Raw genomic sequence first — 19,091 nt, 5'->3', positions numbered from 1 at the left:
TCCCCCTCCTTATTCCGGCTCTTTCATTTCCTTGTCTGTTTTTCTTTTTTTTTGTGGGTGTGTATGCGTGTGTGTGGGGTGTGTATGCGTGCGTGGGTGTGTGTGCGTGGGTGTGTGTGTGTGTGTGTCTGGGATGCGTGTGCGGTGGGTGTGTGTTTGTTTTGTGGGGGTGTATGAGTGTGTGTGGTATGTGTATGTGGGGTGGGGGTGGTGTGTGTGTGTGTGTGTGTCTGCGGTGTGTGTGTGCTTGTGCGGTGTGTGTGTGTGTGTGCGTGTGCGGTGTGTGTGTGTGGGTGGTGTGTGGGTGGGTGTGTGTGTGTGTGCGGAGGGTGTGTGTGTGTGTGTGTATATGAGTGTGTGTTGGGGTGTGTGTGTGTGTGTGTGTATGTGTGTGTGCATGTGCGGTGTTCGTGGGGTGTGTGTGTGTTCGTGTGTGTGTGTCACGGTAGAACATGTTTTAGTTCAATTTTGAATATAGAAGAAGTGAGATGTTGCTTTTGTCTTCTGCGGCAACGAATGTCATCTGCGTCTTGTTACATTTGCAGGATGTCACCATAGTTTTGCAACATTTTATGCTCATTACGGGCATTGTTTGTCTTTGTTAATTGCTTTGTTCTTCTGGTTGTAAGAATTCTGATATTTACTGAGTATTTTATGTTTGATTCCGATATGTGATTGTCCTATTAGTTGAAATATTTGCAGTAATGCTTTGAATTTTATTGAGTTTAAAGTTGTTTTACTTGTTGGTTGCTATTCGATGCTTTTGGGGAAGCCTGGCTGTGGGCATCAAGAAGAGCTTAACTATTGTTGCTCTTTTGAACCCAGTGCTATTATTGGAGCAATGAAGGTTGCAGCATTTCCAGTGTGTTTTATATATGTAATTGTATTAGGGCAATGATTTGGTGATTAATATTATCTAGTTTCTGGATCAACATCTCTAAAAATCATGATCTCCTGTAGCAGGTTTCTATTGAGATCATGATGTCAAGGAATATATTTTTATATGTTCTAATCAGCTACTGCATTACTTTTTCATTTTTATCGACCACAAACTTGAGAAGATTTACTGAATGATTCCCCCCCCTTATTCTGGCTTTTCCATTTCCTTGTCTGTGTTTCTATTTTTTTTTGTGTGTGTCTATGCGTGTGTGTGGGGTGTGTGTGTGTTTTGGCGGGGTGTGTGTGTGTGCGTGCGTGTGTGTGTGTGTTTTTGCGGGGTGTGTATATGTGCGTGCGTGGGTGTGTGTGTGTGTGGGGTGGGGGTGGTGTGTGTGTATGTGTGCGTCTGCGGTGTGTGTGGGGGGGGGTGTGGGGTGTGTGTGTGTGTGTGCGTGTGCGGTGTGTGGGTTTGTGTGTGTGTGCGGAGGGTGTGTGTGTGTGTGTGTGTTTATGAGTGTGTTGGGAGGGGTGTGTGTGTGTGTGTGTGTGTATGTGTGTGTGCGTGTGCGGTGTGATTTTGTGATTAATATTATTTAGTTTCTGGATCAACATCTCTAAAAATCATGATCCGCTGTAGCAGGTTTCTATTGAGATCCTGATGTCAAGGAATATATTTTTATATGTTCTAATCAGCTACTTCATTTCTTTTTCAATTTTATCGATCACAAACTTGAGAAGTTTTGCTAAATGATCCCCCTCCTTATTCCGACTTTTCATTTCCTTATCTGTGAATCTTTTTTTTGTGTGTGTTTGTGGAGTGTGTGTGTGTGGGGGGGGGGTGTGTGTGTGTGTTTGTGTGTGCGTGTGCGGAGGATGTGTGTGTGTGTATGAGTGTGTGTTGGGGTGTGTGTGTGTGTGTGTGTGTGTGTGCGGTGTGTGTGGGGTTGTGTGTGTGTGTGTGGATGTGCGGTGTGTGTGTGTGTGTGGGGTGTGTGTGTGTGTATGTGCGTGTGTGGTTTGTGTGTGTTCGTGTGTGTGTGTGTGTATGTGCGTGTGTGGTTTGTGTGTGTTCGTGTGTGTGTGTAACGGTAGAACATGTTTTACTTTCATTTTGAACATAGAAGAAGTGAGATATTGCTTTTATCTTCTGCGCCAACGAATGCCATTTGCGTCTTGTTACATTTGCAGGATGTCACCATAGTTTCGCAACATTTTATGCTCATTACGGGCATTGTGTGTCTTTGTTAATTGCTTTTGGGGAAGATCTGCTGTAGCAGGTTTCTATTGAGATCCTGATGTCAAGGAATATATTTTTATATGTTCTAATCAGCTACTTCATTTCTTTTTCAATTTTATCGACCACAAACTTGAGAAGTTTTGTTGAATGATCCCCCCTCCTTATTCCGACTTTTCATTTCCTTATCTGTGAATCTTTTTTTTGTGTGTGTTTGTGGAGTGTGTGTGTGTATGTGCGTGTGTGGTTTGTGTGTGTTCGTGTGTGTGTAACGGTAGAACATGTTTTACTTTCATTTTGAACATAGAAGAAGTGAGATATTGCTTTTATCTTATGCGCCAACGAATGCCATCTGCGTCTTGTTACATTTGCAGGATGTCACCATAGTTTTGCAACATTTTGTGCTCATTACCGGCATTGTGCGTCTTTGTTAATTGCTTTTGGGGAAGCCTGCTTATGGCATCAAGAAGAGCTTAACTATTGTTGCTCTTTTGAACCCAGTGCTATTATTGGAGCAAAAAAGGTTGCAACATTTTCCAGTGTGTTTTATATATGTAATTGTATTAGGACAATGATTTTGTGATTAATATTGTCTAGTTTCTGGATCAACCTCTCTGAAAATCATGATCTGGTGTAGCAGGTTTCTATTGAGATCATGATGTCAAGGAATATATTTTTATATGTTCTAATCAGCTACTACATTTGTTTTTTCAATTTTATCGACCACAAATTTAAAAATGCTATGGGGCACTGCACAACTGGGCCATCATCTTTTGCTCTACACCAACTAGACCAGCACTTCATTCGGCCTCCAAGTCCTGGGCCAACGCAGCGAGCCCACTTCAGCTGCTGCTGCTACTGGACCTAACCGCTTTGCTTCTTCCTTGGGCCTCCAACCATTGGGCTTCTGGACTCACATGGGCTGCACACCTTGAGTCGATCATCCCGAATTTGTTGATATTAACAAAAAAAAAATAATCTATATTTACCCCTAATTGACTTATTACTGACTTATTGCATGTCAAATAAATCTTCTTGTAACCAAATTACTCTCGTACGTCTTTACGCGTTAATACATGTAAGAAGGTATATCTTCACTGTTATGAGGGCAGTTTAGTTCGAAAAAAATTGTTTGACCTATAATTAGTCAGTAATAAGTCAATCAGCGGTAAATATCAATTTTCATTCAGTTCTTTTTTTTTTAATATTAACAAGTTTTGTAAATTTTGATCAAGGGGGGACATATTTGGCGAATGCAAACATTAGGGGTGTTAGATATAATTTCTCAAACTATAAATAATTTATGTGTAATTACACTAAATCTCAACAGAGGAGAGTGTAACTATCCTTTTTTTTTAATCGATTAATTTCACGTTATTTCATTATGGACAAATAACAAATCGTTCACGTTATCTTAATAACTTTCAATTTGAGGGTGTAATTGTTATAAATATTAGGGTTTTCAATTTAAAGTATTCCTCTATGTTATTTTATAATAAGGGATAATATATTCTCTCTTCTTAAAATTTGATGTAATTATATTTTCTGTTATTTAAAATTATATTTATTACCCCTGAAATTTATTTCTATGTAATATCAAGTTCTTCCATAAATCAAAATCTACTGAATATTAACAAAAAAATTAAATAAAATTTAATATTTGTCCTTGATTGACTTATTATTGGCTTATTGCAAGTCAAACAAACTTTTTATAACTAAACAACCCTTATAACGGTGAAAATATATTTCTTCACATGCATTAATGCGTAAGATGCATAAGGGTAGTTTGGTTATAAAAGATTTATTTGACCTGCAATAAATCCGTAATAATTCAATCAGTAGTAAATATATATTTTCATTCAAATTTATTATTTTTACTAATATTAGTAAATTCGGTGAATCTTGACTAACGGTAGAACTTATTTGTTAGATAAAAAAAAATCTCAAAGATACTAGATATAATTTTTTAAATTATAAAAAATTTACATGTAATTATACCAAATCTCATGGAAAAACAGTGTAAGTATCCCTCATAATAATTTAAAAATTCATGGTATCCTAGCAAGCTTTATATTATATGGCTTGGTGTCGCCAAGTTATTTTTGACTTTGTGGTGCAGACATGTTATATTCTTGAATTTGAGGTGTGACAAAATATACCAATATAGAATGAATGAAATAACATATAAAATGAATAAAATATAAATTGAAATATAAGGTTTATATATAATTAAACGTAGACTTGTGATTTGCTAAAGTAGATTGGGTGCTCCTAATATTTATTTCGTTTAATAAATAAATCTTTGCGTTAATAAAATTTTTTATAGAGTGTAATTTGTTCATTTACGAGATCACATGAAGGTTGCTTACGTTTTCTCATAATTATATATATATATGATACTGTATATGTATATAGAGATAGAGGGCGGAAGGGAGTGAGGGAATCCAGAGGTGCGTGGATGCATTGCGGGTGATGTAAAGAGTGGTGATGGTGGGCGAGGTGAGCGTGTTGGAAACGGCGTGGGCTTTCTTTCTGTCTGTCTGTCTGTCGTCGTTTGTTGTATTCTGGCATGTCTGTTCGGTCTTTGTCGCATTCCCTGCACTCACACTCTCACCACATGCCATTCTCAATATTATACAACGACGAGAATGGGATGGGGTTGGGACTTTCTTGCTATTATTGTCTCTTTAATAATTCAAGCTTCTTGCACTTCCACACCCTTCATTCCGTAATTCTTCGGCTTTTACTATTCCACTTCTCCCCTCAACTTTCTGACCAGAATTTGGTCATCTCACGGCCACATGCTGAATTTTCATGGGAGCAAAACTCGCTCATCAAAAAAGTCTTTGAACTTGAAGCTTTTGGGCTGAATACCCAGCAAGCCTAAAAGGGGATCTACAAAAAAAAAAAAATTAGCACTTTGATGCTTAAGCATATAAACAATCGTACAAAGATAAAATAAAGAGAAAATAAAGTAGCGATGAGTGCTTAGGACATGAGAAAATAATATCGTTGTTAAAGTGTTCTAGCAGTGCATTTGTACGTGTTTTCATGCAAAAAAAGGCGTTACCTGTAACCAAGGGGGAAAGCCTAACTTTTATAGCCATAATCCCCCAACGGATGAAGAAGTGTCATCACTTAGGACTGGGGTAACAATTGTCCTAGATAAGTCTCTTTCAACATCTGGAAGTTGTTAACAAAAATCTTAAAGAGTCATTCAATTTGGGGGAGTTTCGATGGGATAGGCTTTCTTGGGGATAAGTCCTGAGTTCGCAGGAGGGTGGTTGGGGCATGTGCAATGTCCTCGTTATCTCCTTATTCTTATCATAATTTATGTGGACTTCTACTCTATCTTGGGACAAATAATCTTCCACTACTTGGGAGAGTGGCCAGCCTCAAGGCCAGGTCAGCTCCTAACCCCTGGGTCAATGGTTGTTTGATGTGGCCCACTCTTCCACAAATCCATATGCGGGTATCTAGACCATGGAGGCTACCCCCTCTTTGGCTTCACAAATATCAAGGCATCCTACTAGGCTTCGAAGTAAATTGGGACTCCAAGTGGGTCAGGCCTTTGTTTGGGTTTGGTGCATTTTTTAGGCACCATTCAGTCCCTCTCTTTAGAGACGCTAATTCATTCCTCATTAGAGTAGTGAGTCTCTTTCAAGATATGCGTTCACAACCTTTGCTCATCCTTCTCCTAGAGAGGGAAATCCCTCTCACAGAGTCTTCAATCTCAAATCGGAATCATGCGCCTTTTATCATGGTGTTGTTAATGGCTACTCTTAGCCTGTAATGATGTCCTAGGCATGTAAATACAACCTTTTAGGCAAAGTGGGTGGTTGTTATGTGTAATCGCCCCCGCAGGTAACCGCGGTTTTGGTAACCGCCCTAGTAGGGTGAGATTTCTTGGCTGTTACATTGGTGACACTAGCCCTTTTCAACCTCCTCCTTTCTTATTGTAAATTCATTTCTTCCTTTCCCTATTTCCCCAACGATTTGGGGAGATAAGCAAATTTTGAAAACTCTTGCACTTCTCTTACCTGTTTTATTATTCTCGTAAGTGTATTTATCTTTTTCCTCTCTTCGTCTACATTTTCTTTGTTGCTGGAACTTCTTGCCCTTCTTCCCTTGTTGGACTGTTGCACTTCATGGACACTGGGGGGAGCCTTCATGTTCAAGATGCTTTAATCTTGAGGGGGTTTCACTCAATGCCCCTTTATCCTAACAATCGTCTAACTTTAACCCAAACACACATTTGGTGAGGTTTGAGTTTCTGTCTGTACATGCGAAGGACTCCAGATGGTTTTTCTAGGTTAGTAATATGATTTTCAGCTTTTTTGCTTTTACTAGCATGTTATCCACATATACTTTTACATTCCTTCCCAACTAAGATCGGACTATCTTATCTACCAAACATTGGTAAGTGGCCCCCGTGCTTTTATGTCTGAATGGAATGGTAACATAACAAAATGTCCCCGAGGAGATAGGAAAAATTGACCCTTTTATGATCCTCAGTGGCTAGCAAAATATGATGGTATCCATGACAAGGAACCATCATGTTTAAGAGTCTACATCCGGAGGTAGAATCTACCAATTGATCGATCCTTGAGAGAGGATAAAAATTTTTAGGGCAGGCCTTATTGAGGTCTCGAAAATCTATATACATTCGCATTTACCTCTTGGCTTGGGGACTGGTAATACGTTGGATAGCCATTCGAAAATTGTATTTCTTTTATGTGTCTGACTGCTAAGAATTTGTCCACCTCTACCTAAAAAAAATTACTTTTTGGGCCCAAAATACCTCAAATAATTAAATACCAAAGTAAGTTTTTGGTTACATGCATACATAATTATTTCTCAATACTTGATAATAAAAGATATTTACATTTAATAACAATTAAAACTAAATATTAAACTGATACAAGAGAGAGAGAGAGAGAGAGAGAGAGAGAGAGAGAGAGAGAACTTTGACCCAATATGTTGGGAATAGCTAATACCATTTTCCATTGAAGGAATGACTAATCCCTTATCTGAAGGAATAAGAATTTTCATGGGAATGGATATTTCCAAATTTAGAGCATGCATATCAAAGATGTAGGAATAGGCTTGGAAATGCTGATTCCATTTCCACTTCATTCCTACATATCAATCACGCCCTAGAAGTTCGGACACTGGTAGAGAGAAGACAAATCACCTCTTTGAAATTTTCTAAAAGATAACCTTTATCCACATTCGACTCCAACTGGCCCTTCGAGAATCGTAGTCCTCCAACCTCCAAGAGATAACCCTCCCCTCCCGGGTAGCGGGGGGGGGGGGGGGGGGTGGGGGAGGACCACTAACCGCTGGGAATTCTCAGTGAATATGTAAGAGATTCAAGGCTCATCTAACAATTTTGAGATTATGCTTCACCAAACCTGTGATCTTCTTCAATCAATTTAAATATAGAGCCCTCCCAATGAGAGAATACATGTTTTTATACCGAGCCTACATACTATAATTTTTACCTTCATACTACACTTTGGTCAAGGAAACTTCGTACTCTCGTACTCAAACTTTTCCTTTATACCAACCTTTCGCTTGTATACGCAAAATCAGGAATAATACTTTTGATTCTTTTAGTTATACTCTTTTATCTTCTAGCATTTATTTTACTATCTTCCACTCTAAGTGGGTTAGACACCATATAGTATGCTCACATCATATATATATATATATATATATATATATATTGAATCCACCAAAGAATCTATCACTATATTGGTTGCCTCCAAACGTCAACATCGTTTGCTGCCGAAACCGTCTTACTTTGGAACTTGGCATAGACATATTCCCAGCACTCTTTGGAACTTGGCATAGAGATATTCCCAGCACTTTAGGGAACTTGCTATAGAAACAGTTTGGCAAATCTCCATTGTTAAATCGCTCTGCAATACTCACCTATCTCTTGCTCACATGCCAATATGACCAAACCGTCATGGAATGCCTTCATCAACCATGGAGAGCATCCTCATACTTAAAGAACTACCATTTGAACAATATTGCAAACATAGCACAAGAGTTTGTTCTTGTTGGCACACGTTCTTTCCTTATGGCAGCCTCTTGCCGCCCGTATCTCCTCCTTACACCACTATCCCTTCTCTTGGCTAAGATGTGACTGACGAGACATTGTAAGCCCATTAGCACACAGGCTGCAACCATTTTTCGGTACATTCCCGGATCTACAATCACATATTAAGTGCTAAAGGAAATATACAACTAAACTGACCATGGTAAAATCTTTTGCATACGAAACAAGAACAAAATTGGGAATGAGATATGCAACTAGAAATCCTGCATTTACTTTCGGAATTCCACGAAAGGATTTCTTCTTTGGAAAACATGCTAACTGTACATATTTAACTTGCGCCGTGCTACAACCAAAAAAGAAAAATGAAAAGGAACCTTCCAATCTTAGCTATGGGGCTAGCCTACAATGACAACATTAATGAAAACAAAAGGTGAAGTTTCTCAGCCCATCTCTGCCATGGCTGAGAAGCTAGGAACAGGGTATCACACAAGGGAATCAAGATATTCATATGGATGCCTTCGGTTATACTGCAGTAAGCTTGCATATGTACGGTCCCAAATTCCAATATAGATCGACTCATCATCTGGACTAAGAGACACCCCAGATATCTCTCCAAAGAAATCTATCTCTTGCCTAGTCTCAAAATTTTCTTTAGTGTTGTAAATGTGCACAAAGTCTGCAGGTTCAGCCACCACCAGAAACTGCCCGTCTACAGAGAACCGGATCGATCTGACTGCACCTATGTTTCCCTTGAGAATTGCCATAGGCGTATGCAGGTTTCTCAAGTCCCATACTCTGCACGTCTTATCCTGATTGCCAGTTGCAAAGATTCTTCCGTCTGGGTGCCATGCAGAAGCAAACGAGTAGTCTAGATGACCAGCAACTGAAGCGACTGTCTGCGAAAAGAAGTATAGTATAGTGCCATTACATCGAACTATCCATATCCAAACACTCATCCTTGTGATGCAAAATAAATATGAAGTGCATGATCCCAAAGTTCTATCTGTTAATGCAGGACATTTAGCTCTAGAACGATTCTGGTTCCAGAAATATCTTCTTTCTCTTTTTCTGTCTTTTAACAGGAAAGGGAAGGGAATGGGGGGTTTGAAAAAAGTTCCTTTTCCCTCCAGGTAAAAGAGAAATACATAAAAAATCTGTTCGTCCTGAAATTGATACTTGTACAAAACCTCTAATGATACTCTAATGATTCATCGATATGTACCCAAAATTAAGTTTGTACAAAGTATTACTTATTGATGTTGAATGAACAAACATGGCATCAATTCTGGAAAATCAAATGAGATGAGGCAACTAGCACATGATTTGAGTCTTTAAAATTTTAATGTACTACATGACAAAAGATTGGTGGAAGTAAACAAGGTATATACTATGAGAGACACAAAAGTCTTTCTCCATTATGTCCAAATAGTAAAATCAATTTATAATAGCTGGACAGATTCTCATCTTAAAGCGTTTGAATACCTTCCCATTCCGGGCATCTACAAGTAATCCATTAACATCATCTCCGACAACAGCCACAAGCTTCCCATCAGGGCTTATTGATGTGTGCTGCATCAAGAATACAACTTTCAGCAACAAAATGAAAATATACATTGTCTTACACTGCACGCATCCCTCACCAATTTCTGAACTACCTCTAGAACTATTTGTTCTTAAACTAACCAACAATGATTTCGAAGATGACTTTAGTTATAGTATTTAGAGTTTTTCAATATTTCACTATGGAATATACATCGCAAAATCACTCTAACCATTTTGTTTTCAGTTTTCTATGAATTATATAATTTTTGAGAAAATTTCCAGTTAGTAGAGGAATAAGCATGCAAAAGAAATTTACAAGGGAACCCAGTTCACAGATTCCTATGGCATAAAGAGTTCAGCGGCACAGTTCTCAGAATTGTCTCTGAGTTATTATTGTATGATTTAACACCAATTACATACCATTAATCTAGCCCACATAAGAATCGAATTTGACTAAACCTCCTCTAGATGGGAAGACGACTAATAATCAAGTGGAGAGTAATATTATAGATGATATTTTCTAAGCACACAAAATATACAGAGTAAGATGAGAAAAAGGAATGGTAGAGAAAGAAACTGACGTTCACTGGCCAAGGAAAGCGGAAGTGGTTTAAGAGCTGAAACCTCTCCAAGTCATATTCTCTTACACCACAGTCATTATTGGATGTCATGAAATGGACTCCACTGCGAAATAACCCAAGCATCAAATATATCAAATGCGGCAATTAATCAAACACGAAAGTACATGACAACCGCTATATTACCTGGAGCTGTCGAATATCTCAATGGCATTTGTAATAGCATTCTCTTGATGTGTGGTCCTTGTGCAAAAGCTAACCCCTGGTTTATCCAGACACTGCAATCTCAATCAAATATAAAAATTCACCATTAAAACAGGACGAATGTAAGCGATGTCTATGATAACCAAACAAAAATCATCAGGATATTAGCGCAGACTATCACTGGAGATAACATTCCAGGGAAATGAAGCGAAGAAGCGTAAAAATAACCTGAATGTATTATGCTCTTCTTCCTAAGGCTAGGACACCAAGAAGCTATCAAATGCAAAAAAAGTATAATGCAAACAGCTGCATATTTATTTTAAGATTGGAATATAATAGAACTATGTAATGTCTCCTCTTAACATCATCATTTACTCCAATCATCTCCTACAAAAATCACCCGCCTTGCGAATCACATAATAGTACACATTTGTTACATAATTGCATGATAAACTTGGAAAACGGCCACCTAATGAATTGATTAACCAACACCAAATATGAACATACTAATCCAAATTATATGGAGACCAAAGAAATCCCTAATACCATGGGAGACATATATGCATAGTAAGAGGCCGAAAGCAGGCAAGGTAGTTATAGCGGCTCAACCAGAACCTCACACAACCAACCCTCAATATAGATTAATAAGGATACTTGAGAGTCTCACATGACCAACTCGTTGCTGAAGAACAAAGGACAAGATACTAACAAGCTAAAATGAGAAAAGCGCTGCTCAACAGCACCAGATTCAATTAGTTACTAAAGCAGCCTCAGGCAGGAACTGGAATAAATTTTCTGGGACTTCTCCTTGAGTCAACTCATGTCAGATTTTAACTATTAATGCAACATGTGACACGAAATATAATTTAAGATACAATTAGTAGAATCCAGCCATATGCCTTTCCAGCAGCTACAGAGGAATTACAAACAACTATTTACAACGTGGAATTTGACCTGCCAAGTCAAGAAGACATTAGCTTAAATATCAGTTAGTATCATCTGAATATTGAGTGGATCATCTTAAGTGGATGTCATGCACATACTATCTATAAACACACAAGTTCAAATGGCATGAAAAATGTCACAAAACACAGCTCAGCACACACCAAAAACTGAATCTTAAGATTAACTTCATCTTGAATAAGTAAGAGTTTATTATCAAGATCTCTCATGTGTTCTCAGAAACATCAGGAAGTGGACCAGTTCAATAGGATGTTTCAGTTAATTGCTCAGCCTGACCTTCAAACAACATTTAGCCTCAACCATAGAGGCTTCTGCACTTTTAAGAAGTTTGGAAATCCACTTTCAGTAAGTTGCTTGCTTTGGACTTATAATTTATTAAACAGAGAAAAATTCGCAATTCCAGTGTATATGCTCACCTTACAGACAAGTTCTCCATGGAAGCCACCAGCCACCAGAAAACGGTCTTTCACTGCTAGTGTGCTCAACTGTGTTCGTGTAAAGCCTTCCAAGAAGGTCCCTGGATTTCTCTATATTAACAAGATTAACGAAGTGACGGTCAAAAGAAAGAAGAGAAAGTAACATGGATCATAACTGTAAAACATGGAATTATTTAAATATGAAAATATGGTAAGGGAAAATAGACTTCCTTTTTCAAATAACAAAAAGAGAAACAGACAAAATTAAATGTTGGCATATATCATTAAGTACCTCTGTTGGCACAATATGCCCAGAAAAATTAAGGACTTCAGTCAAGTTCCGGAATAATGATGACCAGTGCATAACCGAGTAGTTTGAAATGAGATAAACATCATGTTTCGATGTAGCCCACACCAAGTTCCTTAACTGCACATAACATGTAATATCACCAACAGATTAATAAAGATGATACGACCCATTACCAGTAAAACACAAAAGCAACCTCAATCTCAAGAAATTTAGATCACTATTTCCAACAAGCAAAGCATCATTTCCTTAGCCAAAGATGCCCGTACAGAGAGAAGTAAAAAAAGCTTATTCATATGATCATATGTAAAAAAGCAAGGATAATTGACATTTTGATATACACAAGAATGTAAAAGAGCACTTAACAATAAATCTAGTTTGAAAACTAAACAATAACGTAACCATGTATAGAACTCAAATAATCTAAAACTATCAAGCATTCACCCAGAGGGTAGAAATTTCTATATTCGAACCTCACACTCAGAAGCGAAGTTAAATGATTATACAGTTAAAGCCAATTTTTGGTGGTGCAGAAAGATTAAGTGAGTATATTTGGGGTCTTTGCTTCTGACATTTGTGTCTTCATGATAATAGATTCTGATGACAGAAGTAAAGATATAAAATTATCCACGCACCACAAATTTGTCTGTATTACATATTCTGAGATTTCTGAGATCAATGTCCATTACCAGGCAAAATAAGATAGCTCATGACAAATTAATAAGCAGAAATTGAACTCCTTGACATTCCATCCTCACATCTCAAGTCCAAATAAATCCTTATATGGTCACCGTCAAACATTTGAGCAAGGAACGAGTATTAGCCCTAGGCTGTACCACTACATTTAGTGGAGCATTTAAGGTTCAGTCCACATAGTCAAGAAAAATGGACTGATAATGAAACTAAATATTGGGTTGTGTTTAGATGAGAAACCAGTTACAGGTTTCATAAAGTTGAAAGTTAAACTATACAACCTTCTAGTAAGTTCCCAAAGCATGTCTTCACTGCAACCTGCCATCACAGCATGCAAACTAAAAAGTACTAGTATGTGAATCAGGGCCTAGAAACTTAAAAACCAATACCCGGTCGGTGAACTGTATTCAGAGTTCTTCCTCAAATATATTTTGGACTTTTGACAAGTCCAAAGATCAATCACAAACAAACAAGGATAAACCAAGAACCGTGTAAAGCCCAAGATACGAAAGAATTGTTCATTCAGAGGAAGGAAATAAACTGCAGGTTTCTTAGCAGCATCAGGCCTTTGCTACAAACTGACTAAATGGAAATAAACCCACCTGAAAATGAAGGATTGTAGGCTTCACTAATCTTGTATTATGGAAGAATTCAAAGTAGCTACCTCCTTTCTCTGTTGGTTTGCACCTCTACAACAATAAAATAAACAAGTTACCTGATGAAACAAAACAGGGGATTAAGAAGGAAGAAAGAAAGAAAGAAAAGAGAGATGTCGAATGGTCTCACTTTATCAACAGCTTCACCAGATGAAGGTACGTTCTCATAATTCCTATACTGTTCAAGCCTTGTCAATCTGTAGCTCTCCCTTGTTATATTCAATCTTTCCCATGGGATACCCTGTATATCTTTTCCTTTCCTTGCTTGTGGAGCTGATGTATCTGTTACTTTCATGAGCTACTTGAACAAGTCGAAAACAATTACAACAATGCACACTTGATAATCACACCACATATAGTTGAATGCATATATGCAGAGATATGCTTGCATCCCTAAACTGCTGCTGCTACTATTATTACTAGCACGTAAAAGTATTCAGAAAGCACCGTCACATCAGATAAACTTTTATTTGAGTAATGGAAGAAGGCAGAAAGAAGTAGGAAAGGGGTACATATCCCAGAAATGTGACTAACCATATCATACTCATCAAGGTTTGCATCATCAGCAGCATGGTATTCCTCATCAATTCCATCTATAGAATCTGCCACATCTCCACCATCCACCATGTAATCCATTTGGTCAACCCCGTTGTATGACATAGTTTAATTTTTCCTTCTCCGAACCTACATTTATTATTCATTACTCTAAGAAAAAGAAAAATCTTGTAAAATAATAATTATAATAACAATAAAAATGATAGTATACTTTGATAATAAAAGCACTTATATACAAAAATATTAAAGGAAAGAAGAACTCCAAACTGAAGCAATATCGCGACCCCCACCACTGAACTACTTCTATCTAAATGATGAAGCCCTCTCGTAAAAAGCAAAACCCACAAGCGCAAAAGAACAATCAAACAGACCACCAATTAACTACAGTTTCAAAAGGTGTAGAATACAAAGATTTGAATTTAAAATAAAAAAAAAGGTAAGTTACAGCTACAACCACTTAAAACACACACACAATCGACCTCATGCCTCAAAAATGGCAAATTCTTTTTCTCATAAGACGAGATGAGCAGGAAATTTGGGCTGCCAAACTTGAAAAGAAAGATGTAAACGAACCCGGATAACTGCTAGAATTAAGTACAATTCCATTTACTTTTCCGAAGCAAAAGATGGAAACTTCATCCGGTTCATTCAAACACTAACAGAAAGAGGAGAAACCAATAAAGAGTAGAAGCTGAAACCCCAAGAAAATCATACCTCCAAACTTAGCCCCAAACAAAAGAGAAAGCACTACAAAACCAACTACGTACAAGCAAAAAAGACGTCACCAGACAGGATGAAGATTGCATATCTGAAAGTATTCACCTACCCTACCTCAGCAACAAAACAACTGATGGGCTCTGAAAACCGTTGGAGGAACAGTACTCTGTGGAAGAATCGCAGTATACTATCAACAGAAAATGATTACTTCACTTCCCTTTCTATCTTGTATACCTATATATGGGGGTGGATGGGTTACCCGGAATCGTTCGGTACAGTAAAAAGCACAAAAAGTAGAGAGACAGAGAGAAGGTGGCGGTGGGAATTGGGAAGAGAGAGAGAGAGAGGAATGATAGTAAATGCATGCGCGGAGAAATTCGGTCCAAATACATGTGAATAAATGGGATTTTGTGGTGTGGGGTCCAAAGGCTGTGTGGTTCCTCTTGCATGTCTACACCTATTCCCTATTTCCTCTTTTTAGGTTTTTTTTTTTAAATATAAATTACACTTATTTTTTAAAAAATTTAATTTAATATAAATACTTCTCGTTATTTAAAATATTATAAATATATTTTAAATAAAAAATACTTATATAATTTTTTAACAATCGGATAAAAATTATTACTTTATTCTTGTTGAATTTCTTTTTTTGAAAAATCACATTTACAACTTTTTTCTCTCTCACTTTATTTATTTTCACTGATTTTTTTTCCTCATCTCACATTACGATTCTTTTTTTATATGCTAGGGAGACCAAGTGTAGCATAATTTTGTATACTTTTATAAAAGTTAATTTTTTGTTATATCAATTTTTGAATACTAATTTATTTTTTTCTTTAAAAAAAGACAGATAATTAATTTTAATACTTTTTTAATAATCTCACAATTACGTATTTTTCTTGTAACCCACTACTCCATATTTCTTTCTCACTTCGCTTCTCTATATTTCTTTTTTTCACAAACTTTTGTATTATTAATAAACAACAATTCGCTTAAAATAATAATAATAATAATAATAACCATCTAACAATTACAATTTATTTTTTCTCTCACCTCACTCCATATTTTTTGTCTTTCATGAATTTTTTCTTCTCATCTCCTCACACTACGATTATTTTTTTATCGCAATTTTTTTCATATGCTTGCAGGGACCGCGTGTGGTGACGACTAGATATTATAAAAGAAAACTCCGTTGTCATACCAATTTTTTAATATTCAAAATTTTTCTTTGATTGAGATCTGTCCTTTCAATTAAAAAACTTGGCGATACTAGTAATTTTAATAAACTCATATTCATAATTTTTTTGTTCTCTCTTTACCATACTCTATATTTCTTTTCTCTCACAGACTTCTTTCTTCTCACATCCCTTTTTGTCTCATCCCCTAATATCACGTTTATTTCTTTTTTCAATTTTTTTCTCTTTTTTCGTTAAATAATTATTTTTTATTATGCTTGTGGAGATCACATATTGCGGAATCTAATATATATATATAAGACAAGCCATTTAAAACGTGTAAATATAGCCAACTTATAAATAGGGGAATACCATTATTTTTTGAGAGGGGGGAGTCCCAACATTATTATTATTATTATTATTATTATTATGAGAATAATTCTGTGATAGACACCCAACCAAAACTAAAAACGAATGGGGAGAAAAGAGAAAAGAGAATTCATGAAGAGGTGCATTTTCTTATGTATCTATCTTGTCTTTTATTGTAGCTTATTTATCCTATAGAAGAAAAACCAATTATTCCAAAACATTGTGAGGACGACAAGCCCCAACAGAACAAATTCCAAACCAGCAAAAGAGGTAGCAAACTTGTAGACAAAGGGAATGGAGAAAGCATATGCATATAAAACCCCACCAAAACCGATTGCAAGGGGGAGAAAATATTAAGAAAAAATAGTTTCATCCTCAACAACAAGGGGTAACATAACCAGATAATTTTTTTTTTTTTTTTGAAAAAAGAAAGGGGGAGATAGGATATATATCAATCTTCCTGTTCCCCTGTGTCACGGGCGGACTCTCTTGTCACGCAGCATAATATATTTTTCGCCCGTGTGGCGTCTTAGGTTTCACCCAACCTTCGACCAGCCTTCGCACATCTCAGAGTTTACCGACTTTCCGTCGCGTGTCTTCGACACTGAAGCTCGCTAGTACGATATCTGAACGCATCCCTGTGCGGCACCGCGTGCCCTTGCGCTCGCCTATCCAAAATGCCCATGTTCGTCGAGGCTCTCGACACGCACGCCTTAGCGTCTCTTAGCGGCCGGCCCCGACTAGCTAGTCTGCCGCCATGCGTCTTGCCCACAATCTCTTAGCGGCCGGCCCCGACTAGCATCCTCGCTCCGCCTCGGCATTACGGCGCTCCGCATGCGCCCGCAACACCCGTCTCATGTCCAACGCACACTCGGGGCATCCTCGGCACACGCCTTCATCGTGGTCGTCTTCTATGCCTTGCCCGAGTAGGATCGCATCTTAAGTCCGAGGCCCACATGATATGTCGACATCCTGCCTTGATCCCGCATGGCATGCCCGACATGCCTTCTTGCCTTTCGGCGTGGCTACATAATTTGCCCACAGTGCGGCGTCGCCCCACGACCGCTCATCTTTGGCCAACGGACCCCCATAGACGGCTAGATACCGATAGCGCGTGCCATGAGTTGGATCACGAGGTCTTGGAGTGCTTGCCTCGATCACCCATTTACGAGAGGTGTTGCCCCAAATATCTCGCAGCCCGCGGAGCAACCTTGCACGTCACACGGAACCTCTCGGCCGCATTTGTGCCCAACGTAGGCCGTCCTGGCCCTATGCCGCCCGTCCGGTTCCCATGCCTTTCGGGGACTCTAAACACTCCTTTGAGATGCCTAGAGCCAGCCCTTGGAGGCCCCCAACATACCCCCAAGAGATGCTCATTTAGTGCCGACGTTGCCTACTGCCACTGCCGTCGTGCACGGGGAGGGTCGGCTGGAGCTCACCGCATCATAACCCCTTATAATAGGCTTAAGAAAGTTTTTCCTATTTCCAGCAGTAGACATTGAAAGGGGTTGAGGAGCGCACTTTTTTCGCATCTCCCTCAACCGACGTCCAAATCACGTGCCGCCTGAACCGTAGCGTAGCCTACGACTTCTACATCATAACCTTTGAATTTCAGCCCCGTGCGATAATCCATCGCTGAGGAATTGCCCACGCAATATTCTCAAATTACAGTCTCGCCACTACACTGGCAGACTCTGAAGATCATCGTCGTTTCCTACCCAAACGGAACCGTCCACCTCTGAAACATCTTGGAGGTGTTCCCAACACTCCAAGGATCTCGCCATAGAAACAGTTTTGCAAATCTCCAAAGATAAAGCACTCTGCTTCACACATTTCTCGCTTGCTCGCGCGCAGGGTGGCGCCTGATCGTCGCCCTTATAACTCCTTGCCCAAACGTCCTCGGAATGACTTCATACTTGGCGGATAGCATCCCCACATATCAAGGAAGTTTCCATAAGAACAGTTTTGCAATTCCCAATCGGTAAGAGTCTCTGCTCGAAGGCCGTTTGTGCACCTGCGTGCCGGCCAGCATCCCCTAGCCGCCCGCACATCCTACGCAAGTCATTGCCGGCCGTCTTGCCCAAGGAGCGGCCAGTGACACCCTGGGAGCCCATAATGAGGAAGTCGCTACCTGTCATCCTCTAGGACTACCCTGATGGCTCTCCCACAATAACTTGTTGAATATGATTCTCTTTGCAAATAAGTAAGACACATAAATCAGTTAATAAGTCAAAAAGAAGAGTGTAAAGGAAAGAATACCGAAAATGGCAATACCCAGGGGCTCCTCCAAGGGGACATCCTGAGGGCTCAATCTAAAGTGCGGGCGGAGTTTCTCATCCGCCAACCTTGGATAACTGTGGGGGTCGTAGTAGGATATATAGAAGAAACTGCCCTTCCAGTTTTTGAAATCGTTGGGGGCAAGAAGAAACTAAACTCCTTGATGAGGGGAGAAGTGAAAGATATTGGTCTCAAATTTTTTTTAACTGAAAGCAATGAAAGAAACTTCTTCCCCAATGGTTGGACACCATTAAAACAAAAAACTATAGCAAATTGAACCAAAAGGCGAAAAAGAGTTAGTTGCTATCTGATTTAGGTGAACCTGGAAAATTTGGGCAACCTCCTCACAAGAATGAAGAACGGAGACCTACCTTAAATTGGGCAATAAAAAAACATAAGCAGGTTTTGGGTGGAGCATCAGGCTAACTATTAGGAGAAGGAAGAAGAATGACATTCCCT

The 19,091-nt window shown here is 38.6% G+C and overlaps 1 protein-coding gene across 2 annotated transcripts; it reads right to left on the bottom strand.

The window, feature by feature from the left end:
* Nucleotides 8,423-15,176, bottom strand: LOC105158683 (uncharacterized WD repeat-containing protein C2A9.03-like). Of its 2 annotated transcripts, none has more exons than XM_011075516.2 (10): nucleotides 14,921-15,176; nucleotides 14,074-14,223; nucleotides 13,670-13,837; nucleotides 13,486-13,572; nucleotides 12,176-12,310; nucleotides 11,884-11,994; nucleotides 10,487-10,578; nucleotides 10,304-10,406; nucleotides 9,663-9,749; nucleotides 8,423-9,076 (listed from the first exon to the last, which is right to left on the bottom strand). In XM_011075516.2, the coding sequence occupies exons 2-10, from the start codon at nucleotides 14,197-14,199 to the stop codon at nucleotides 8,663-8,665; spliced, it is 1,323 nt and encodes a 440-aa protein (XP_011073818.1). In that variant the 5' UTR covers nucleotides 14,200-14,223; nucleotides 14,921-15,176; the 3' UTR covers nucleotides 8,423-8,662. The 2 variants fall into 2 exon arrangements, with proteins under 2 accessions (XP_011073818.1, XP_011073817.1); XM_011075515.2 differs by having other exon boundaries at nucleotides 14,926-15,176.

The sequence above is a fragment of the Sesamum indicum genome, linkage group LG3 (genome assembly GCF_000512975.1).
Source record: "Sesamum indicum cultivar Zhongzhi No. 13 linkage group LG3, S_indicum_v1.0, whole genome shotgun sequence".
In the NCBI taxonomy this organism is placed as follows: Eukaryota; Viridiplantae; Streptophyta; class Magnoliopsida; order Lamiales; family Pedaliaceae; genus Sesamum; species Sesamum indicum.
This window is presented reverse-complemented; position numbering and strand designations above follow the sequence as displayed.